Source organism: Tachypleus tridentatus, chromosome 3 (genome assembly GCF_004210375.1).
Source record: "Tachypleus tridentatus isolate NWPU-2018 chromosome 3, ASM421037v1, whole genome shotgun sequence".
In the NCBI taxonomy this organism is placed as follows: Eukaryota; Metazoa; Arthropoda; class Merostomata; order Xiphosura; family Limulidae; genus Tachypleus; species Tachypleus tridentatus.
In genome coordinates, this window is record NC_134827.1 from 73484237 (window position 1) to 73510738 (window position 26502).

Here is a 26502-nt window from a genome sequence, read left to right on the forward strand (position 1 = left end):
AGTTCATTTAATGACTGAGAAGTTACTTAAGTATTTGGATTATTATTAGTTATCCCACATAATTAAAACTGCAAGGTATAACATAACATCATGAATCTCTAAGCAGAATCATGAAAATCATGTGTTAATCAAGTATGGGAAAATTATGATAAGGGAGGAAATGCAAGGTATTAGAAATGACCTTTCTCAGGTACTACTGAATACAAACCAAGATGTGACATCTACAACTGATGCAGTTCAACACTCAACTGAAAGATGCTGAGGATAAAGATACAAGTTTGAGACCAATCATTTAATGAATTAAAAAAAGTGCAGAAATGCTCTTCTGACAAATAGTTGCACCATACAGCCTAAAGACAAAAACAGATGTATTGAATGCAGTGGGAGTTTGTGGCATACAGCGGTGCTTGTTATGTTGAAAATGGGACAATACCAGTGATCAGAAACAATACATAAAGCTAGTACTTTCATAGCCTACATTACAGTAGAATCTACTCTATCATTCTTTGCTCCTTCTTGTCATATATATTTTTTTTATCCTCTCTTAACAATAAAAATGAAAACTATAAGTTGACTGTAACACTATCTGCCTTTGTAAAATGTATAACATAAATATTGGATATATAATTAGTGTCACTCCTACATAAGTTTTTATACAATGTCTCTGTGTTGCAGCAAATAATCTCTTGAGCCTTAAGGATTAATGCAAGAACAAGATACCATTAGGGTATTATTCACACTAGAGATTGCATCCATTGGTAATACTAATAAATGGATTTGAGTTATGACATTCAGTAATGATGGAAATTGCTTTGCATATGCTGCCCAAGGACAACCTGGCATAGACAGTATAATATCTAATGAAGGCATATTGATTTCTATCTCTACAGGATATTCCTGGATATTGTTTGTCTCTTCCTGAGAGTCAGCAAGTCCATATAAAGTAGCCTTTATCAATTACTTCACTAAGTGTGCTGAAGCATACTCATTGTTCAACACTTTAATTCTGTCTGTTGCTGGTATGTCTGTTTTTGTTACCCCTAAAGAAATTTGTATTATTCAGGAAACTTATTTCAGTAGCCAGTTATTCTGTAAGTTGTCCATAGTGTTTGGGTGGTGAAGGTATGCAATGGTTTGGCAGAAGGAATGATACAGGCTGCCAAACATAGGTTCATGAAGAAATGCCTCATAGCAGAAAAGAAATTAACTGGACATTTGCCAGACATAACCTTCTCTGTAGACGTGGTTTGTGATCTATGTTATAGCTCTACAGTGCAACAGTTCAACAAGTATAAGAAGAATGGCTGAGGGCAACACTGACAGATGTACATTAGTTTGTACATCAAGCACTAGAAAAGGTTGTCATACAGCATGAGAAACAAAACAGTAAAGGTAAGGACTCTCCGTGTTAGAGACTGGGTTTAGCAGTGGTATGTGTTTGCAGCATTGAAACAGTTAAGCTCCAGTTGGGTTGGCGTACTCAGTAATTATGTTCATCCACTGACATATAAGAGCCAATTTTCATGAGCTGTGTATGCAAGTTCAGTCAGTACATGGATAAGCTGTGACTTTACAGTTAAATCTTTTATTTTTTGTCTTGAATTGGAATTGGATTTTGAGTCAGAGAGAGATCACATTTTTATAGAGCATTTCATCTCGACTAATGAGGGGGAGGAAGCCGTATGTAATGAATCTAATGAAGAAAGAACCTGAAAAGGCACTTGAGATTTCCAGTGGAAAAGTAGGATATTGAACTTTTGATGGTCATGTCTGAGATCAGCTACTAAATCAGCTGTTTTTGGTTTCTTACCTGACCAATTAGTAGTGAGATTAACCAAAACATTATAACTTTCCCACAGTCGAAAGAGCATCTTCAGAGACGAGGATTCTAAGACAAGATCTTCAGTTTGGGAGTCTCGCATGTAAACTGTCAATAGATTAAAAGGAAGATATAGAAACTAATTTGGATAAAGTAATTGATTAAAATTCTAAAATTATCATCAGAAATGAATATCCTGAACTTAAGAATTTCAATCCTTAGGGAAGGAAACAAAATATTGATACAGAAGCCATAAAATAATTAAGATATAATAAAGATAATGTTATTTCCAAAGGAGGGCAGATTGTAATACTCTATAGATTAAAGGTGTAGGATATTTATCAAGTAAGGCTACTTATGAAAAATCTTTTAACACAACCCTACAAATACGTACCACGAATTACTGAAAGCCATTGTTAAAAACTGTTTATCTTTAACAGATGCAGAGAAACTTAGATTTATTCCTGTTAATTTTATTACTTCGAGATTTAAGGCAATTCCAAAAATACACAAAATTGATGACAGTTTTAGACCAACTTTAGTTTTAGACCAGTTTTAGTCCGCGTATTTTTTGAACAGCCCTCGTATTGCATCAGTTCTGCCTCTTCCCGCAATTTCTAGAACGTTCGTGTGCGTAAGTATCAACAATTTGTTTATAATACCAGTGATTTATGTTATTGTCGCGAGCTTTGGTGACGGTTCTAGAGTCTCGTGTGAGTTGTACAAAAAATCGGCAGTCGAGAGACAGTGAAGAAGATTATTATTAGACAGCTATAGGCTTAGGAAGCTATAACTGTGATTAACGTCGTTTAATAGGAAAACTACAGAATTTGACCAGGAACGTTATATATGTATTTCGAACATCAAAAACCGTCCAACTACAGTAAAATGTTTAGAACCTTATTTCTACGAGGACATTAAGTGTGTGGCCAGCCAAGAAGAAAAAGTTAGCTCAGGTTGGGGTAACTCTATCAACTCAGTATTAATTTGATCGTTGTCAACCTGGACCATCAATAAAATATTCAATTCTAGATCGGATATAAGACTCGGTATAGTTTATAAAACCATCATTTGTAATAACTATTAGTAACAATCCTTATTATAAACTGTATTGTTTTCATGTTTGCATATTAAAATGTATTTGCTTGTTTATTTTGAATTTCATTCAAAGCTACACGAGGGCTATCTGCTCTAGCCGTCCAGAAATTAGCAGTATAAGACTAGAGGGAAGGCAACTAATCACCACCAACTCTCGGGCTACACTTTTACCAACGAATAGTGGGATTGACTGTCACTTTATATCGAACCCACGATCCTAAGATTATGAGTTGAGTGCCTTAACCACTTGGCCATGCCGGGCATATTTGTGTTAAAAAAGGAAATTGTGTTTATCAATCTTGATGGCAAATAACAAAATTTGATACATATTAATAGTTAAGTAACTACTAAATTCAAGTTTCTGGTTACTTGAAATAGTAATACGTTAACGTACGTAAAATAATAAATCGAAGAATCGTCCGAAATAAATAATAATACGTAACATCCTCAAGATATTACAGAAACTAATACTCAAGAATTTTTGGAAATAATGAAATTTAAAAAGAAATATAAATTGCTAAAGAGATGAAGGTACAGGGAATATCTATTTAAGAATGTGGCGAAACCTGTTCTTATATTTATACATAAATGCATAGTTACTGACAGATCACTTGATATTTCAAAAAATATAAAGTGTGAAATTCATCAATTGCAACTTCACTCCTGAAGATGGCGTGTGACACGTCGAAACATAGAGAGTCGTTATTTTGAAATGATTATAATTGTGTGTTGACATTAACATTGTATGTTTATTATTTCAAGTAAGATGTTTTTAATTGTTACATAAGGTGCACGAATAAATACATTTGTTTTACTGACATAAATTTCGTTATTCATTGTTAAACCAAGTAAAATACAGAAACTAAATATGAATGCAACCCCTCGGATAATCCTTAAAAATTTGTTTGTTTATTTTTTAATTTCGCACAAAGTTACTCGAGGGCTATCTGTGCTAGCCGTCCCTAATTTAGCAGTGTAAGACTATAGGGAAGGCAGCTAGTCATCATCACCCACCGCCAACTCTTGGGCTACTTTTTTACTAACGAATAGTGGGATTGACCGTGACATTATAACGCCCCCACGGCTGAAAGGGCGAGAATGTTTAGCGCGACGGAGATGCGAACCCACGACCCTCAAATTACGAGTCGCACGTCTTAACACGCTTGGTCATGCCGGGCCCAGTCCTTAAAAACACAACCCAAATTGTAAGACGATCTATTATACTCTTTTTTTTTTTTCTTTACGTGTCTAAACCATTACAGAATGCCTTGACTAGATATTCATATGAGCCAGCTAGTTCATATTTCATGTCAGATAACATAGACTTGTGAATTTAAATTTCATAAAAGTTGTTTTTGTTTTAATAACGGATTTTTCATAATTCATTTATGCAGATTTCGAAAATATTTATTTTTATTATTACGAAAGACTTTTTTATAAAACGAAAAAAAACTCCAACATACATTAAATTAATTTACCACAATGAGCATTTTTAGTTTGTTTTTTTATGAGTTTCGCGCAAAGCTACTCAAGGGTTATCTGCGCTAGCCGTCCCTACTTTAGCAGGGTAAGCCTAGAGGGAAGCCGGCATGGCCAGGTGGGTTAAGGCGTTCGACTCATAATCTCAGGTGCGTGGGTTCGAATCCCCATCGCACCAAACATGCTCGTGGGGGCGTTATATAGTGACGGTCAATCGCACTATTCGTTGGTAAAAGAGTAGCCCAAGAGTTGGTGTTGGGTGGTGATGATTAGCTGCCTTCCCTCTAGTCTTACACTGCTAAATTAGGGACGGTTAGCACAGATAGCCCTCGTGTAGCTTTGTGCGAAATTCAAAAAACAATTAAACAAGCTATGAGTGTTATTAAGCTGTCGTAGAAGAAAGGAATTTGATGATCAATGAAGACTTTCTGTTTGTTGAGAAAGGGGACTTCTCACTGTCTTAAAAATGTCTGGAGCTAGCCTCGCATTTCACCTGCTAGAACTTATGGATTGAAGATACATTTCTGGTTGATGTATTAGACATTTTAAACCTCACTGCGTTAGTTTTCAGACTGACTCTGGAGTCTCAGTGAGAGAAGTTCAGTCCCGAAAGATCTCAATCCTTGTCATATTGAGTGCCTATTAAACCAGCATTAAGTCAAAAGCTTACCAATAGCTCAATATTAGCCACTACATATACGCATTTTGGAAATTTTAGAGGATATGAAAATGAAATGTGGAAACTTTAAAAATGGAAAAAAGTATTTTCATTCTTCACATGAACATCACCTTGAACTCTGACTGATCAGAATCTGAATGCGACTGACGTCGTCATTTCACATATCTTAAATAAAAATACATTTATAACACATCTTATTTTTTGTGCACAACTAGCTTGTGTTTTTGCGCATAATAAATACGAAATTATAGTCAACATTCTTTCTTCAGTATGGGTCAATCCATTAGAGTGGACACGTGCACAATTATTTACTGTTCCTGTGTGTATACATTTCTCTGTATCTTGTTTGTTCTTTCATTTTGCTTGTATTGTTAAATTTGTACTGTACTGTGATCTCTGTTAAAGGGCTAAATTATATATTTCCAGATTATCACATACTGTAATTATTTAGAGAATACTATGAGTTTTGAAATGATACTCTGTAACCTTAGGGTTCAAAGGCTTATGTTGATATAAATATAATTTACTGCAGTAGGAAGTAATATATTCCTGACTGTTGATATGCAGTTTATTTCTCATAATGTCAGTGTAGACAAGGGATGCAACGTAATTAATAGCCTAGGACTTACGTACAAGGAAAACCAAGTTGAATCAAAACGTATCTTATTATTACCAACTATTACAGACGCTAGTTACGAGGTCTGTCATCTAATGTTAATCTATTATTGGCTGTTTCATCCTGCACTCAAGTGTTTTAAAGGAACAACAGATTTCTGTAAAAAACTAACTTCAAAGGGTAATGATGACACCGATTACACTAGTTTATGATTTTTTTTTTAAATTACTAATAGTTATTTCAACTAAGCAATGATATCGTGCACTGCTCAGAAATATATAAAGACGAACAGTTTGGTGGTTGGTTATTTTCTGGTTTTGTATTTTAGCGATGGTCTCTTGTCTTATTTTTCGGTTTGCTGGGTATAAAAACAAGTGAAAGTGAGTGATAACTATCTTTTAAAACAAAACTCTCAGACGTTGTTTTTTATCATGCATATGTGTAATTATGCATATCGAGTACCTCGATCATTCTTACGTATAAAGTCTATTCACTCTATACATTATATAAGTGATGTTGTTGGAAACAGGATATAGCTTATTTAATTTGTGTAGAAATAATTAAGAACACTGTGTATCTCGGAATTTCCTGCTCAACAATTTATTTCATACCTCTTCAAAAAATGTAAATTTCTTAGAAATAATAATTTGTGATAAAAACAATCTAATTATAATAGTTTGCACAGATCTACAGACAGAAACCTGCAAAACATTCACGGTGAAATTAGTATCTTTATTACAACAGTGGCTCTATAAATACAGGATTTAGAGAATAATACAAAACAATTGTAATCGCAGACACTGTAATGCATAAATCTACTTATCTCAGGCCTAACATTATTTAAACCTTCATTATATACGGCCTGTATCTGACATAGAGATAAATTAACGTTGTAATTTGTGTACATTTTTTGTTTTAGATTACTTAAGATTAAATTTTACTATATTTAATACTATCAGTGAAATGAAGTACGCACTTATATACATTCAAATGGTAAAGTGCGCATACATTTTCAGGACAGACAAAAACTGAATATTATTACAATAGTTCTAAACAAATAACTGTTTATGTAGATAGATATTGATATAGCTTGTAGAATGATGACAATTATATAAAGCATATACTATAATGTCTTTTTCGTTATATGTTACGAAAAGTAATATTCTACTCTATAATTTTTTTATAACATGACATTTATAAGATACTAGAAAATCATATTTTAACACTGAATTTATATGATTTACGTAATCGGAATTCTATATATTTTAGGTTAGACCTCAAATCCATAAATCTCCACCTCACACACGTGAAGAACATTAATATTTGGCTCTGGACAGTCAGAGCAGAAATGCGTGATCTGTATTGTGACGTAACGACCAGCCAAGGAACATGGCTCACACATCATTGTAAAGGGATCAGTTTCTATTCCACCACCAACGTGACGACCACATAATCCATTTGCGTCAAATACCTTCGTGACGTAGTCATCAGTAATCTTGTTGTTACCAACTCTAATCTCGAAATCATGTAGTTTAAACCCTGTTAAATAAAATAAGAACAAAACCGTAAGTTACACGACTTTCCATAAGGTCAGTATTATAATATGTAAGCTTTGGGTTAAACACGAAGAGAAACAATTACACGTGCAGAAACCAAAACTAAAAATCACAACTGTTTCTCTACAATTCAGTTTTTTTTCATATAAACTACGACGTCGCCAAAGAAATAAAATACCAAAATATGAAGCATGTTTCTCTACGCAAAACAATTACCAGTTGAAAAAAAACAAACCGAGCCATATAATCATACTAATATTTTGGTAATTTGTCTAAGCAGGTATTAATCGTGTTTATATTTGATCATTTATGTCAGCACATAACTCACATATTTGTTGTTTCCTAGCGTCTTTATGGAACGATATTTTTTTCTTATTATCATAAAACGATCATTATGATTTGTTGGAAACAGACTAGCTGTTAATAAACAAATGAATGGGAGTTCGCTGTTCGTTATTGAGAAGTAATTATTTGTTTGTGGTTATCTTGTTATTACTAGAATCAAAACTCGCTTCATGACACGTTATAGAAACCAACAAACGACATGTATTTTTCATAACATCGATTTCAACACTGTACAAACCAGTTAAAGAATGATTAGAAGTGGTAATATTTCAATTAAAATAAGGTGAATTTACAATTATAAAAATTCGATATCAAATAATCCGTCTTGTGACATGAAAAATAGAAATAATACATTATTAAAACTACACACAAATGGATGTTTGATATAGATAACCATATATCGTTTGTTCGTGACTTGAGCTGAGCATGTGAAAGTGGTTAGCATACCTGGTTGTGAATCATGACTTGAGCTGGGCGTGTGAGAGTAGTTAAAATACCTGGTTGTGAATCATGACTTGAGCTGGGCGTGTGAGAGTAGTTAAAATACCTGGTTGTGAATCATGACTTGAGCTGGGCTTGTGAGAGTAGTTGAAATACCTGCTTGTGAATCATGACTTGAGCTGGGCGTGTGATAGTAGTTAGTGTACGGGACTGAATCCGCAAGTCCGTGGATTGCGACGTATTGTCACAGAAAGCCGATCTGTACTTTAAGACCATAAGTGCACCATGTGAGTGATGGTGAAAACCCATTCTATTTGTTATAATGTCAAAGAGTTGGTGAAGAGTGATGATCGTCAGCTGGCTTTTATATTAGAAAAAGCGCAGTTAGTCCTCGTGCAGATTTTTGTGAATTTCCAAAATAAGCCAGAAAGTTCCGGACATTTCAGTTAAATAGAGTAAGGTTACTACAAAAACAGATCAACATGACACCAATATCACCTGCTTGAAATTGTAGTGTTGATCAGGTAGCGAGGTGTTGTCAATCATTTCTCTGAAAGATGTGTTTCTAAGAAATGTTTATTATATATCAGGAGTCATTAAAAGATTCAGAACACGTAGTCCAAACAAATTCTATAATGTGTCCGATGAGATTAAAGTCTCATGAATGTGCAGGGTAAACATTTGGTGAATGTGTCAACCAGTTTACCTCGGTGGAGCCGGTGTTATCATACATTATTAGAACTCAGCGTTGATTACATCACATATGACAACATAAAGGGTCATAAGTTGAAAATGTACATGTATATCTCTCATCATTTTTCTTTATATTGAGACTCTGTTTCAGGCTCCATAATAACATATTTTTCACGTTCATAGCTGTGAGACAATAGGATAATATGATACATGATAAATCAGGTTTGTGGTAGAATATAATTCCAAATGTTGTTAGTATCTAGGAAAAAAACAAACAAAACAGGATTGACCTGCATTTTCTATGACCAATGAAATCTCGCCACAGTCAGAGCCCATTCGCTGGTCCGCGTTGACAGTAGCTTAACCCCTACAGCCATCTTATAGCTATATAAATGAAAAAGTACTCCATCTGGAACCCGGAACATCATTCCAGCATGAAATAAATGGGCATGAAATGTCCATAAAAATTAATTTCATCGAATAATTTCAAAATACTGCCAAAAATATAGTTAAAAGAAGCTGAAGAGTGAGGTAGTTACTATGGCATGTGGCATTTACAGAGCCATTCTACAAACCGTTAAGACTGGAACGCTCACCACTTCTTATTCAACTTTACCACCACGTCATACTTGTGAATAGAATCAGTATTAGACCTGATTCAAAGTTCTATTTAATGTGTATTTACTTATTATTTGCTTCTGATATAAGAGCGGCTCGTCTCCCCCAAAATAATTTCGATCCATAGATTTCTAGTCTACTGAATGTTTTGTTGGAGCTATTGCATAATACAAGTACCATCAATCTACAGGACGTGTTCTTGGCGCCATTGCAGTATTTACGTATCATTAGCAGTGCCGGATTTAAAGGGAGTACGACCAATGCAATTGCATGGGAGCCTCCAGAGTTCTCAATCCAACCCTGGTCGTTAGTCTACTGAACGTGTTTTTGTACAAACTGTTTTGTGTTTTTTTGTGAGTGGAATACAATTCACTGGCATAATAGAAACTGGCTTTGACAATTTTCCTACTCGTGAACAGGAAAGATGACCCGTTAAGGTTATGAAACTTTTTTATTGAACTTTGTATCAGGTGTAATATGAATGAGACAAACCAAAATCGACTGACCATTCTTACCTACTTATGTTTTAGATGGTCTGGCTTCTTCTGAACAAGTGTCACACTGGTTTGTAAACTCTTTCACATTTTACTATAAAACACTTTTAATTCGCAACAGCTTTGTATTATTTACCAGCTTCAATTTATATAGCGACTTGCTGGATATGTGAAACATTCAAGTATATTATTTCAATCCTAACCATGAACAATGTGGAGCATTTCAAACTCTACGGTTCATTTCAGTGTGACAAAGCACTGTCCTAATTGATCAATAATATGAATTTCAGGCTAAATGATGAACCATCATCAGCCTAATTCATATACAAATGAAGGGAGGAAGGTAAATGAATTTTATACAGTAGTATTTGTTTCATTGTTACTATAGGGAAGTATTATAAATTATTTGTTTCATTGTTACTATAGGGAAGTATTATAAATTATTTGTTTCATTGTTACTATAGGGAAGTATTATAAATTATTTGTTTCATTGTTACTATAGAAGTATTATAAATTATTTGTTTCGTTGTTACTATAGGGAAGTATTATAAATTATTTGTTTCATTGTTACTATAGGGAAGTATTATAAATTATTTGTTTCATTGTTACTATAGGGAAGTATTATAAATTATTTGTTTCATTGTTACTATAGAAGTATTATAAATTATTTGTTTCATTGTTACTATAGGAAGTATTATAAATTATTTGTTTCATTGTTACTATAGGGAAGTATTATAAATTATTTGTTTCATTGTTACTATAGGGAAGTATTATAAATTATTTGTTTCATTGTTACTATAGGGAAGTATTATAAATTATTTGTTTCATTGTTACTATAGAGAAGTATTATAAATTATTTGTTTCGTTGTTACTATAGGGAAGTATTATAAATTATTTGTTTCATTGTTACTATAGGGAAGTATTATAAATTATTTGTTTCATTGTTACTATAGGAAGTATTATAAATTATTTGTTTCATTGTTACTATAGAGTATTATAAATTATTTGTTTCATTGTTACTATAGGGAAGTATTATAAATTATTTGTTTCATTGTTACTATAGGGAAGTATTATAAATTATTTGTTTCATTGTTACTATAGGGAAGTATTATAAATTATTTGTTTCATTGTTACTATAGGGAAGTATTATAAATTATTTGTTTCATTGTTACTATAGAGAAGTATTATAAATTATTTGTTTCATTGTTACTATAGAGAAGTATTATAAATTATTTGTTTCATTGTTACTATAGGGAAGTATTATAAATTATTTGTTTCATTGTTACTATAGGGAAGTATTATAAATTATTTGTTTCATTGTTACTATAGAGAAGTATTATAAATTATTTGTTTCATTGTTTATATAGAAGTATTATAAATTATTTGTTTCATTGTTACTATAGAAGTATTATAAATTATTTGTTTCATTGTTACTATAGGGAAGTATTATAAATTATTTGTTTCATTGTTACTATAGGGAAGTATTATAAATTATTTGTTTCATTGTTACTATAGAGAAGTATTATAAATTATTTGTTTCATTGTTACTATAGAGAAGTATTATAAATTATTTGTTTCATTGTTACTATAGAGAAGTATTATAAATTATTTGTTTCATTGTTACTATAGAGAAGTATTATAAATTATTTGTTTCATTGTTACTATAGGGAAGTATTATAAATTATTTGTTTCATTGTTACTATAGGGAAGTATTATAAATTATTTGTTTCATTGTTACTATAGAGAAGTATTATAAATTCCTTTAATGGTTTGACACAGCATATGTGCACTGTGCATACTTATGATAAAGCGTTTTTGATATTTGATAAAATAAACAAATTCAGTATTATAACCACTTAATAATAAATGTATTGTATGTAGTCAAATCTTTTAGGTCTGAAACTTACGGCAGCAGTCTTGACGGTTCCATATAGTCACTGACTGAACTACGTGTTCCTTCCCAAGGTCCACTTGTAACCAAGGGTACTTGTCTTCAAATTTGGTATGTGAAAAGTTTGGGGAAGAACATATTCTATCTCCATCAACAACATATTCTGGCTTAAAAATGTGGTAATTTGAGCTCTGCTTAACTGGTTTACTTAGCGCCAAATTTCCTGACGTCCACAAAACATAACAAAAAATATTTTATTATTTACATATAAAATTATTTTTTTCTGCTAAGTTTTAAAAACGTCATACATTTACATAATAGCCAAGTGTCTGTCTGGTACTTTCTGTAAGTCCTGAACAGTCAATCACACAAAAACAGTATACTACAATGTTTCCCTTGAAAAATAAATGTGTCCTGGTGGGATAGCGGCAAGTCTTTGGATTTACAATCCTAAAAGTAGGGGACCGATTCTCTGTGGTAGACATGTGGCTTTGCTGTAGGAAAACACACAAATAAACTGAAAGAAAATTAGTAATTTTTCGCAACTGTTAAAATTTCATATTGATATCGATGTATAATCAGTTTGAGGAAGACTTAATAACAACACAAATGTCTTTTGTGAGTGAATTTCACCAAGAAAAATGGACTTCTTCGATCGACTAATTGAAAGAAATATTTATGAGCAGAAAGCCAAATAAAAAGATTAAATTTTAATATACATTTATTGTTGTTTGGTTTATAATTATTTTTAAAATTTTCTTTCTCACATCTCTATTATATACATATACATGGTTTTATTGCATCATGTCGATTATATTAATTTGAATTGATATCTCCCCTTTAACGCTTCTAATAGAAAGTCACAAAAATCCATTGATAGATGGCATTTAAAGGGATAAAATACGTGGCTATTTAGCAAGTGTCAGCACCCTGTTGTGTTGAATGCACCCATTAGATCAACACCCACATATTTTTCTTAGCAATGCATTATACTCAGTCTCCGTTGCTTAAAAACAAACACATTGCAGTTTTCTTAAATAAAATAGCACATGAAGTGACAAAAGACAGTTGTAAACAGCCCTTTAGACGTATATGTTGTGATTCATTTACTACACGTTTAATATTTATTTGTTATTGTTTTTAGTAAATTTACCATTGAATTATTTTAACAGGCACTTCCTAATTCATCATAAGCCATACAATATCCGGTTCTGAAGTTTATACTTTTATAAATTTCGTATACTTTCTCTAAATACAATTAAAAGTGTCTTTTTTCAGTGTCACTGCAAATGTAAGGAGATCGAGAAAATTTTATTTAAGCTGTTTCAAGTACCGCCAGAGATCGCTGAGATACAAATAAAAACAAATGCATGTATGGAAATGAACTGCCTTTCAAAATGATTTAAAATGGTGCATTTATCATACTAATAGTGTATCTTATGAACTTTTCTTGCTTCTTTTACTGGACGATCATAAAGATTTAGTCTTTGTCCACAGAGGAAGTCTCAACTTCATCTTATAGTCAATTTTTAATATTTATTGAAAGTGTACTCCATTCTACGCTTAAACTGTTAAACTAAAGTTAAATTAGTTGCTACCTGAAGGGAAAGTTTTGAATCAAAGCAGACCTGTAAGTTTTGGTTGTAAACTTCAATTGTAATATCTAAAAAATTGTACTGTGCTACATGTTTTCAACTTTTTGTAATTTAAAGTTGAATTTGCTAAATATCTTTTCTTTTTCACTATAATTCTTAAAATGGGAATATTACATTGTTAAAGATGGTTTATAAGTTTAACTTTTATCAGGGGCTACTTGGATCAAGTTAGGGTTAGGTACCCTTTTTATGATTTCCTTACATGAATAACAACATACTTTTAATTAACACATTGAACTATTCTTGTTATCAACTTGGGTAGTAGTTGCAGGTGGACTCGACTATTATCTTCACAGTACATTGGGTAACTGATCTATTACACACCAATAACTGTTTAATAAACTAAAAACTCGAGGTTTTATTGAAATATTTAAGGTAGTGCGGGGTTCTGAGAGAACAAAGGTTTCAGATGTTTGTACAAGAGTTTACCTAAAAGTTGGCAGATATTAGAGCATATATTTATACCAGGTTTATATAGATTTCTACTAGACTATCCGTAGATTTTTACCTATTATTTTTATTTCTTTCAATCCTACTGAAGAACGTTTAAAGTTACTCATTTCGTTTACAAGTAACAGGGTCGTGCATTTATGTGTAGTCTTATTTCCAATAACCCTTCAAGTTATTTTTTAACTTTAAAGATAAATTTCTTTTCATTGTGTGGATGCTGCTAGACTTTCATATGTAACTTTATTTAGTTTAATAAGTATAGTAGTATTTATATGGAATGGGCCAGGTCTACAATACAAATTAAAATTTAAAACACACTGCAAACAGCATGTAAACAAAACTTAATGAGCACTCTACACACACACACCGTTGAATAGTAAACAAACCAATTGCAAAGTTAAGCAATTAAACTGCTTGAGAAAGTCGGTAGAGTAAAATAAAATTTCACAAAATAACGATTTTTTCGAGCTGCCTGTCCGACTGCCTAAATAATGTTATTGGAAAGTTGTAGCTCTCTCTTGCAAATTTAAGTACATTTGACTGAATTACGCTACTTTGTCTAAAAGCGCTTTTTCTTAGCTTTGCTTATAACCTTGGTAATAACAAGTAATAACAGAAACCATTTCGCAACACTAATAACGAGTTAACAATAAACTAGTAGTCATATTTTATGATTATGAGTACGTTCTATGAGATGCCAAGTAACAACCCGTCCTCATATCATGTGCGAGTAAATGATTTCTTATGCACATGCGCTACGTGATTAGACTACAGCTGTATCAGCTAGATAGTAAAAAAACGTGGACAGTTCAAATTCTCCAGATCTACGTTCTAACTAAGATCTAGCCTGTGAATGCAAATCTTACAGTTCTATACATCTAACACAAGGGTTTTATATGGGACAAAGCATTATATCAAAGCAGTCGGTTCCTAAGATGTGAGTCTCCTGTGTGAAGACCAAAGCTATCTCTGCCAAAGCCTTACAGCTTTGCTCGAGTGCTCTGGATTGAAAGCAAGAGCATCGTGTACAGGCAATGTGTGACCTTTAATAGCTTGTGACCTTCTGATATCTAAGATTGTACTTGAAACAGTAGGATTTTGAAATATGCTTTTAAATGAAACAAAATAAAAGAACATGATAACCTTGAAAATGTTTTGTCTCAGTGAAGAGAGTATTACTTCATGAATAGAGATAAAGTTTAAAATTGCAATGCTGAATATGTGAAACAAGCCTTAGCCATTAATCCAGACAAAGAAGAGGTCGCCACCGGCTAGATGAAAGAAAACTATAACAAACATATCGGCAAAAGCCAGAAAATGTCGAGAGATATCTCTAGGAGAAGTGCAGGATAAGCCAAGAACCCAGTAACTTTCGAGACTTAGAAGGAAAAGTAAAACTGAAACAAGTGTAATTTTTAAAAATAAAACATTAGAAAGCAGGAAAGGGAGTGCCAAAAATAATGAAAGAAGGTAGGAATGGGCGTAATGACATTACAACACTTAGTGGTTTTTGACTGCATGGGACCTCAAAGTGGGTGAGGCCATCGTTCCTCTTATTCATGCATATTTTACTTTGAATTTGGATCTAATAACAGACTTGAATTGAGATTTATCAGTAGCTAATACTTTCTACATTACAAATACTCAACAAACTGCACTGTATCAAAAAACACCAAGTGTTGTAATGTTATCTACCCACTTCTACTCTGCTCCTTACTTTTCGGTGCTTCTAATTTTATTTTTTTATTTTTTATTTAATTTTTTACACTTTTTTAAATATTGTTAGTGCAAATATTTTACACTTGTTTTACAAGTGAACAGACAGTGTACAACTTGGTCTACAGGAGAATGGGGAACAGGCTTTTATTTATAATATGGTTCCTTATTGCTAGTTAGTAATTTAGTGTCCGAAGTTAACTACTTGTATTACATTTTAACTTGGGGATATTCTCTGAGTGTGTGATTCTTGTAGTTTTATACGCTACCTACGTTAATGGGAGAAAACATGAACTACCAAGATCTTATTATTTAATGAAGTTTTTGTCATTCTTGTAACTTGTTTGTTTGTTTGCTTGCATGAAGCACAAAGCTGCACAATGGGCTATCTGTGCTCTCTCTACCACGAGTGTCGAAATCCGGTTTCTAGCAGTACAAGCCCTGAGACATTTAATAATAGAAAATATTTATCATGAATAATACCTGTTAAAATACCCATCACACTCATGTGTCAGTCAATACGTCTTTAACATAATACTTATTAATTTATATTGTTTGGTTACGATTATACAGGTCAGTGAAAACTCAGAATGTCAGCCCTGTATTTTCAAGATGTCATGTTACCAGCCTGTCTCGAGACGTCCAGAGTATCGTTACCTGTCATGTTACCAGCCTGTTTCGAGGCGTCCAGAGTATCGTTACCTGTCATGTTACCAGCCTGTTTCGAGACGTCCAGAGTATCGTTACTTGTCATGTTATCAGCCTGTTTCGAGACGTCCAGAGTATCGTTACCTGTCATGTTACCAGCCTGTCTCGAGACGTCCAGAGTATTGTTATTTGTTATGTTATCAGTCTGTTTCGAGACACCCATAGTATCGTTACCTGTCATGTTATCAGCCTGTATCTCCTAATCAGCAGCATTTATACTCATAGTTAGTTTAGACCAGTAATAGGTAGTTACAAGCTAAGTACACTTTGGCACTGTGATCTCTAATCTCATATCACGTTGGTAAGTCAAACTAAAGGTCATGAAAGTTTGATTAGCTTTATATTTTAAATAATTGGTGGTATTAAAATGACCATAAAAGGACGAACCCAATTTTATCCACGCAATTCAATTTGATAACCTATTAGCAATTACCTTCGATTTGCTTAGGGAATTCTAGCCAGTAAGCAACAGTACTTTTTGGCCTACTTTTTGAATAATTTCAATGAATACTGTAGGTGCAGCCAAACCACAGGTCGTTTGCTCAACTATCCAGACTCTGTTTTAGACCAGTCAAGTACCACTAATGGTCGCTTCTGTGGCCAACTGAAATGGATTGGTGGCTCTTAAAGCAATGATTTTTAGAGTGTGGCACGGCCATGAGGTTGTTTCCTATCTGTTTTAAAATACGTGTAATTTTTCATACTAATTCCAAAACTTGAAAACAAATCTGTCACAGAATGTCGTTGGATGTAACATGAATAAATAAATAAAATGTAGCTGTACACCTGAAGCCGGGATTGGAGGAGAATGTTTCATGAAAAGTGTTGGTGAAGTTCATGAGCGGGAACAGAGGAGGATGGAGCACAAACGTTGGGGAGGAGAAAGGTGTTTGTTTTACTATAGAGCAAGGAAGCGATAGTGTTGGTCTAGTACTAAATTTGTTTATCATTATGATAGTCTAATTGGATTCTAGTTCAGTTCACGCTTCGAAATGGAATGCGACTCGTTGAGTCAATACTTTCTTTGGACAAATCATCAAGTACAATGAAAAGATATGATGTGTTATAGTTTAATAAACATATGCTAACAAGATGGACAAGAAAAACGTAACATTTGGTTCAGTAAATGACGTTGTCCACTCTAGTTTATTTCGTATCTCTATGGTTACGTCCAAACTAATACTCGTGATTCGGCGGTTCTTGAGGACCTTCCTACAATAGATAATTTCTATAAAGGATACTAACCTACTGATACACCCAAACTTATCTTCTTAGAATAAGTCATAGCCATTCAAGATACTTACCTCTGGTTACATCCATAGTGATGTTCATATAATATATCGTGTCCATTCAGGATACTTACTCCTGGTTACATTCAAAGTGGTGTTCATATCATAGATCGTGTCCGTTCAGGATACTTATTTCTGGTTAAATCCACGGTGATGTTCATACAATAAATCGTGTCCGTTCAGGATACTTATCTCTGGTTACATCCATAGTGATGTTCATACAATAAATCGTGTCCTTTAATTATACTTACCCTGATTATATCGAAAGTGGTGTTCATACAATAAATCGTGTCCGTTCAGGATACTTATCTCTGGTTACATCCATAGTGATGTTCATACAATAAATCGTGTCCTTTAATTATACTTACCCTGATTATATCGAAAGTGGTGTTCATACAATAAATCGTGTCCGTTCAGGATACTTACCTCTGGTGACATCCAAGCTGACCTTTATATGTGAAAAAAAAGTGTATACATATATATATATATATGCATATAATATTACTGCATATTTTGTTAAATTATAAAGTAAAACATACAATTAAGTTTTAGTTTTATAATAAACAGAGGATTTTGATAAAAGAAATAATAGAAATATCTACAAGTAGCGCTTTACGACAAACATAGTTTCATGTTTCAGTACGTTAGAATAACTGTTTGTTAGACAAATGTTCCGGGTAGAAATTAGTTATTATGTTTTTATTGTATCAGCCCTTCCTACATGATTCATTGTTTCAGATTTATGGAGTTACTGACACTGGGAATTGTGATTAAACATAACGAGAACAGCAGGCTGTTTTATAATTGTATCACTCTCTACTTCTTATTTCTTTATAATGATTCTACAGCAATATTTTATTTTTCTATGAATTATTACAATACAAGAGCAACATTGTGTCATATGCTGTTGAAACGGTTCTATATTTTGAAATCTTGTTACAACACAAAAGAATATTATTTCACATGTTTCCGAAAAAAATATAGTGTTTCGAGATACTGTGGAAACAGTATAATATCATATTTTTATATAATGTTAAAACGCCAAAAATTATTATACATAAAATATATGAGGCCAAGCGTACAAGTATGCTGCTTTTATATGTTATCTTAATATATAGAGGATTATTGTGTACGTGTGGTCATATCTTATTGTTTCACATACTTTTATTGAATATATTGTCAAATAAAGAATGAAAAATACCACATTCCTGTAGTTTTATTGTATTATAGCGTGTATCTTATTAGTATTTCAGTACTGTTTCTGTTAATAATTAGAAACCTTTACTCACAATTGAAAAAAAGTTTTCTCCCTCGGAAGGTTGCTGATCCTTGTACAAATGACAGTGTACGTTATTGGTTTCTACGTAGGCATTGCTACAAGTAAATATACAAATATTTTGAAGAACTAAATACTGACAACAAATTTTGCTCAGTAGCGTCTTGTAAAGTTATTTAAGAGTAAAGAGATTCAACATGGAAACCAGCTCTTTACAAATCGCCAAAAGATTCAACAAAAAAAACCAGCTCTTTACAAATCGCCAAAAGATTCAACATAAAAACCAGCTCTTTACAAATCGCCAAAAGATTCAACATAAAAACCAGCTCTTTACAAATCGCCAAAAGATTCAACATAAAAACCATCTCTTTACAAATCGCCAAAAGATTCAACATAAAAACCAGCTCTTTACAAATCGCCAAAAGATTCAACATAAAAACCAGCTCTTTACAAATCGCCAAAAGATTCAACAACAAAACCAGCTCTTTACAAATCGCCAAAAGATTCAACAACAAAACCAGCTTTTTACTCGTCATCAAGAGATTTAATAAGTGTTAATATTCTCTACCGAAATAAATTATGTGTTCTTTGTGCATCTTCTAGAATATCTGAAGAGTGGATGTTTAAGTTCTTTATAAACAGTTTACAGTTTCTTTCTTCAGTTATAAGAATTATCTCTGTGTGTTGTTTCTTGAAATGTTGAATATTTATTTATTTTACCAATTTAATCATATTTTTTCTCATGTTAATGTAGTCATTTTGATTCAAATAAGTGGTTTGTTTTTAGTACGGAGAGTTGATCGAACTTTTTAAGGACATTCTGAAGAAAATGGCTTATCGTCACGATACGATCTCTGTTGACAAGACGAATATTTTTAGCATTTGCATATTCGGTTCTTGGAACACTTTCAACAGTTGAACTATGAAATGTCACTAGAGGACGTTTACTTGTAGCTGGAGAAATAAAAACAAATATACATTCCGAATAAACATTGCAGAACAAAAGAATACAAGACGTAAAGAAAAGAAAAAAAGCGTAATTAATCTGAAAATCTGGAACAGCAAAATGTGAAGTCATGTTTAGAAAAAGAAAATTCCAGAGACAAAAGTCTCTGAAATTAAACGGACATATTTGATGTTAACAATATAATAAATAATAAATTGAAGCTAACAAAGGTTCAGTTTCAAGCTATACATTAAATTGAACAACTGAATAAATTGGAATCCTTTTTAGAAAACTAATTCTCAAATTCCTGATGTAATTTCAATAGAGTTTGTTGGATATGATTTGTTTAAAAGTCCACATTGGAGGGCCTCATAATTTGTGCTCTAAGACTGACTTGACTGTTACAACTTATTATAACGACTTTGTGGTGTCGGTAATAAGGCCGCAAGAGTAATCAGTAACGGAAGCAGAAGTTATAAGGCAGCGCCAGACCAGGACATTTTAACAATTGTAAGATTTTACTGAAAACCTTTCTTCAGATACAACTAATAATGACTAATTACAAATTTATGATTGAACTTATTTAAGATAGCAAAACTATTTTAATTGGATGAATCGTCTCATCAATAGAAGTAGATGTTAAAATAAAATATCTTATAAAACTAAAATGTTTTTAAGAAGAAAATGTTAAAATAAGATATTTCAAACACCTGAAATGATTCTGAACGCAACTTAGGAATAACAATCTTCGACTTTTTACTTCAAAATGTAAACTTCTTCTAATGTTTAATAAATGTTCTGAAGAATCTAGGTTGTGGAGGGTATGAATATATATATATAAATGTTTATGTCTAGCTCTTTTAAACTTAAATATCACAAAGTAAAAATACGCACCATTGCAAGTTTTAAGTACATATACTGGATACCAAAATATGACCACTACAAGGTAGCAAAGACATTCTCTTGTATGTATTAAGAATGTACGGGATACTTACCTGGAATATAAACACCACTAAAAGGCAATATGATCCCTTGTAAGTATTAATAAAGTATCGGATACTCACGTGAAACATTAGCACCTCGAGGTAGCTAAATATCCCCTTGTTAGTATTGATAACATATCGGATATTCACCTGAAACACGAACACCAAGAAGTAGCTAGACATTCCCTTGCACATGGTAAAAATCTTTTATGATCCAGTTTCATACTTCCATACTTCACAATTACAGGAAGATAAAGCATACGCCAAGAGAAAATAATGGAAGTCGTCGAAAACAAGAAAAAAACCTGAAGAATCAGCACTGGTTGTTTGATCATTTCCTTTTTGTTCTGTTTCACACAAATAATAAATAAACATTCATAAGAAATATTTATTACTATCTTATGTATGAATAATCGTTAGTGCTTTATAAAAGATGGTGTTTCATTTGTCATAAAATTAGTTGATCTAAATTATTTGGAATTTTGAGAAAATATTATACCAGGTAGAAAAATAATCGAAATAACAAGAAATTATATTAGATAAAAGGCTGTCTGTGTTGTGCTAACCGAAGCTATCTATTTCTGAATGTTGGTGTTATAAACCCTCGTGCTTACCACTCAGCTGGCGGGTAAGGGGTATTAAAACAACAGGTTAAACATAAACTTGATCTTAATTGATCTGAAAGCATTTTATAATTCTAAAAAAATCTCTGGTTATAAATTGATTGTAAAATATGATTTGGTTGAAGCTTTAATACATAATTTTGTAGGTATAGGGTTAGGGTTGAAACTATAGTACACAGTATATAATATTGTTGTTAAAGGACTTAAGCTGAACCTCTACTACACAATACATTATCTTGTAGTTAGAGTATTTCGGTTGATGCTATAGTCTACAATACCTAATACTGTAGCTACAGGGTTTATGTTGAAGCTATAGTACACAATGCATACTTCTGTAGTTATAGGATTTGTGTTGAAGCTATAGTACACAATACGTAACAGATTCATTAGCCGTATAAAGAAGTCTAATTTAGGACAGGATCGTCACGGTAAAAGAAAACAGTGTGGTTATGTTTGATTTGTTCTAAATTTCACACAAAACAACACGAGGGCCATCTGTGCTAGCCGTCCCTAATTCAGCAGTGTAGGACTAGAGGAAAGGCAGCTAGTCATCACCACCCACTGCCAACTCTTGGGCTACTCTTTTACAAACGAGTAGTGGGATTGACCGTAACATTACAACGCCCCCACGGCTGAAAGGGCGAGCATGTTTGGTGCGACAGGGGTTCGATCCCGCCAATGTCGGATTACGAGTCGGGTGCCTTAACCACCTAGCCATGCGAGGCTTGGATGTTTAGGAATCAACAGTTTAAAATATTTCTTACTGTAACATATGTAGCAAATACAAGAAAGAAAAAATAGTACATATTTCAATATGAAGACAATTGTATGCAAAATGTATAAAGGTAGAAGTAAGAAAATATTTCAATGGTTGAAGTTTAACTGAATGAATTCATCAAAACCAGAAGAGCTGGTAGTCTGATAACCGTGATATTAAAAATTTGAAATTATCAGTAGAAATAGCGTGTTCACAAATTTGACATCATGTGCGAGTGGGAAAGGCTGAGAGATTCCGCTTGAAAAAGTCCCATACCTTCATAAGTACATCTTCTTTCTATAATGTACGTAGAGTATATGTAATTATCTATGTATGTCACCAAAACACCTACGCCATATACTGAACGATACCGCAAACAAAAATCTATAAAAAGTGTCACACTTTGAGTCCTCCAGAATCAAACAATTATTAAAACAACTACAGTATGCACAACAGCCATATCTTTATCACAGAACAGAACTTTAAGTACTCTCCTTGTAACAAGAACCCGACTTTCACTAGGACTAAACCTGAAGGTTTGGCTATATCTTTATTGATGTACTTTTTAAATGTTCTACTGAAAAATTGGGGTTCTTGAAAACCTATTATGCTTTCTATAAACGGTACCACTTTTAATATATAAAACATAATGGTTTATATGAACAAAATTAATGGAAGCTTTGAGCTCTGTACATTAAATCATTTTGATGCACTGAGTTGCGTATGACTTAAGAACACAATCTGAACACTTTTCTTATGCAATACTTTTGGAAAATTTTCAATGTTCTAAGTTTTTTTAATGAGATATGTGTACTATTATTAGATAAACATACGTCTGTACGGCGGCGTTTCTGTATTTTCAACTATCATTTTGTTTTACCAATATAAGTGACTTTATAGTCGCACAAGGTGCATTGGTAGACGGCTTCTAAATGTAGAAAAGTATGTTATTTTTAGGTTTAGAGAAGATCCGAAAGCTCATTTGTCAGTATCAATCTTCTATAATAACAACTAAACAAGTACAATTTTACGATTAACTTCTTTATCAGAACAAACTATATTCACACCAAATACATTCTGATTCACTCAAAAATTAAATTTTTACAAAACGCCTTGAAAAGTAATGGTTGGCCGTTAGAGCTTCTTGAAATAATGATACGCAACCGCATAAAAATAAAACAAGAGAATAATTCAGACTACATTAACTCGCCGATATAAAACATCCGTTGTTTATTGTTGTTTCTTTCTTAAAATGTTCGTGAATACAGCCTGAGTAGCGGGTTCGAATTCCCGTCGCACCAAACATGCTCGCCCTTTCAGCCGTGGGGGCGTTATAATGTTACGGTCAATTCCACTATTCGTTTATGAAAGAGTAGCCCAAGAGTTGGTAGTGGGTGGTGGTGACTAACTGCCTTCCATCTAGTCTTACAGTACTAAATTAGGGACGGCTAACGCAGACAGCCCTCGTGTAGCTTTGGGCCAAATTAAAAAACAAACAAACAGCCTGAGAAATACCATGTCATGCATCTTTGTGGTTATGCCGTCTAGACTGGGCTTTGTATGGAATAATGGTTGGTGGCTTAAACGACAGTCAAGACTGTCTTTATAGAAATAGTGTTAATTCTCTTTTTATACGCTCCCTGGTAGCTCACCATAAAGTTGGCATATAACGTTAGAAATAGGTTTTCGATATCGGTAGGTACAGTACGAAAATCCCATTGTGTAGTTTTCTGCTTAAAAGCAAACAAACAAACTGTTTCTGAATTTATGGATGAAGTAACAGTTAGTTGTTTAAGCCTCACCCACTAGCTTATTTCTAATGTTCGTGTATATACGTCGAACAGTAACAGACTTACTATATCTGATATTTTAATCTTTGTTCTTTATTCAGTAACTAATGTTCTGGAATGCTGATCGGAGGGTCTAATAAAGGTTTAAGCTAAGACATAATCACTGCTTTTAGCTTTTTTGGCCTTATAACCGGTATGCAATCAGTTACAATATCAACTTAAAAAGTTATGTAAGATTAGTTTTTGCTAACGTTTCTAAATTAAACATGATAAACTGAGAGGGTTTTTTTTTTAAATAGCTTTTCTTGCACACGACGCTTCACTTCGGTTTTGCATGGTTTTACTTTTAGAGTAGTTTTTGTACGAACTTAAATTCATTTTCTTTCTTGTAGTTGTGTTATTGTATTAATATATTTCCATAAGACAGTGTCATCTAATGTAGGGCCTGGCATGGCCTAGCGCGTTAAGGCGTGTACTTCGTAATCTGAGGGTCGCGGGTTCGCACCCGAGTCGCGCCAAATATGCTCGCCCTCCCAGCCGTGGGGGCGTTATAATGTGACGGTCAATCCCACTATTCGTTGGTAAAAGAGTAGCCCAAGAGTTGGCGGTGGGTGGTGATGACTAGCTGCCTTCCCTCTAGTCTTACACTGCTAAATTAGGGACGGCTAGCACAGATAGCCCTCGAGTTACTTTGTGCGAAATATCAAAACAAACAAACCATCTAATGTAAGCTCCCAAACATATAGTCCCCCACTGGGACAGCGGTAAGTTTAAAGATTTATAACGCTAAAATAAGAGATTCGATTTTCCTCGATGAACACAGCAGATAGCCCGATGTGGCTTTGTTATATAAAAAAAACACACATTGTCATTGTTATAAAAGCACTGTTGTTTTTAATTTTTTTGAAAGTTTTCTGTTCCATGACGAACAATAAACAATAAAAAGGAGAAGCTCTTACAACATGGAGAATTTGGAAAGATAAATTTTGTAAATGATAACCCAGTTCAGTTGCAAATTATGCTACATATAAAAACAGTCGTAATAAAAATTAACAAAACATAATAGCAAATAAATCATGTAGATTTCAAATAACCCAGAATCCATCCAAAGCTCTTGCGAACAGCCAGTCATTTTACGTTAGCCCTAAAAAGGGTTAAGAAACTTTATCTTTCTACTTCTGAAAAATCGTATAAATATATATATGTAAACTTATCACTTGAAATACGCTATCCAGAGGACAAACTGTTCAACAATGACTTCTTACCTTGTTCCAGTATACCAACTTCAGTACCTTGCTGGGTTTAGAGGTTTCCTGTAGCTACATAAAGTGACGAGCCTAAGAACTTTCAAACCAAACATCACTATTCCGGATCGGATGCCCATAACAGGAAATAGCAGTTCCGTAAACTTAGTGGTGTGACAGAGTTTGATAACTTAATCATTTCTGGCAGTTTTCTATAACGTGTGCGTCTTCCTAGCGCAATAAAAATAATATTTATATTTTTGGTTATTTGACTTTAGAAATGCATTTTCAAATTGAAAGTTTATAAAACATTAATGGCTTTAATGAGCGTTGAAGTCCAATCAGGAAAGAAGTGTTATGTTGCAGAGGATACACTAATGGACTCAGAACGCTAAACTTGGGTTACGATACCCGTGGTTAGCAGAGCACAGATAGCCCATTGTGAAGCTTTGTCCTTACCTTCAAACGAACTAGCGATGAACAAAATAACTCAAAGTCTTACTTTAGAAGGATCTAATAACGTATACTTGGTTATCTAAAGTCCACAACTACCCGCGCCTGCTCCAGAAGGAGGTGGTACCTAATACTGTGATATAATAAAACACGTTCCATCTTTCTTATAGACTAGTACAACAGTTAACCCTCACGTAGCTTTAAGAGAAATTTAACAAACCTGTCATGATCACGACACTATTTTGTTGAAATAAGACACTTCTCTTAGAGCCGAGTATGGTCTAGTGGGATGTTACAATGTAACAGTCAATTCCACTATTCATTGGTAAAAGAGTAGCCCAATTATACACATCAAGCGCTGAAAGCCCTCGAGTAGCTTTGTGCAAAATTCAGTAAAGAAACAAACACTTCACTGAGGTATTTAACATATTGCTCCTCTTTTGGAACGCACCAATAATCTTTAACTTAAGAAATATTTCTATTCTAAAAAACGTTAGAACGTGTCAGACATAAAACAAGTCCTTCTGTTCCAAAGAAACATACACGCGGTGCATGTGAGAATGCTCTCTTTTTCTGGACACACCAATACGTAACACCCTAAAAAATTAATATTAATACTGACAACAAGGGAGATAAAAAAAGTATTTTTGTATATATACGCTTAGCAATCTCTTCGTAGAAACCAATAGACATGTACAATATGATTTGTACAAGGACCAGCAGCCTTACGAGGGAGGAAGCTTTTTTCAATTGTGAGTAAAGATTTCTAGTTATTAACAGAAACGGCAATTAAAAATTAGCGATACAAAGAAAAATAGAGTAATATAACGAGCTGTATTGTAAAGAGGCATCCTATGTTTTACAATATATTCAATAACGTAAG

The 26502-nt window shown here is 33.2% G+C and overlaps 1 protein-coding gene across 1 annotated transcript; it reads right to left on the reverse strand.

The window, feature by feature from the left end:
- Positions 1 to 6402: 6402 nt before the first annotated feature.
- Positions 6403 to 25394, reverse strand: LOC143247176 (fucolectin-7-like). The gene is made up of 6 exons (XM_076494819.1): positions 25188 to 25394; positions 20903 to 21099; positions 18837 to 18921; positions 17974 to 17995; positions 11746 to 11952; positions 6403 to 7230 (listed from the first exon to the last, which is right to left on the reverse strand). Exons 2-6 carry the CDS (start codon positions 21085 to 21087, stop codon positions 6962 to 6964), a joined length of 768 nt encoding a protein of 255 aa, XP_076350934.1. The 5' UTR covers positions 21088 to 21099; positions 25188 to 25394; the 3' UTR covers positions 6403 to 6961.
- Positions 25395 to 26502: the final 1108 nt, after the last annotated feature.

Coding starts and splice junctions, on each gene's coding strand:
- LOC143247176 (XM_076494819.1), bottom strand. CDS start 21,087: ATGATCAAACAACCAGTGCTGATTCTTCAGGTTTTTTTCTTGTTTTCG. Junction 11,953..17,973: donor CAGCTTGGATGTCACCAGAG/GTAAGTATCCTG, acceptor TGTGGACGTCAG/GAAATTTGGCGCTAAGTAAA. Junction 7,231..11,745: donor GAACCGTCAAGACTGCTGCC/GTAAGTTTCAGA, acceptor TTTATTTAACAG/GGTTTAAACTACATGATTTC.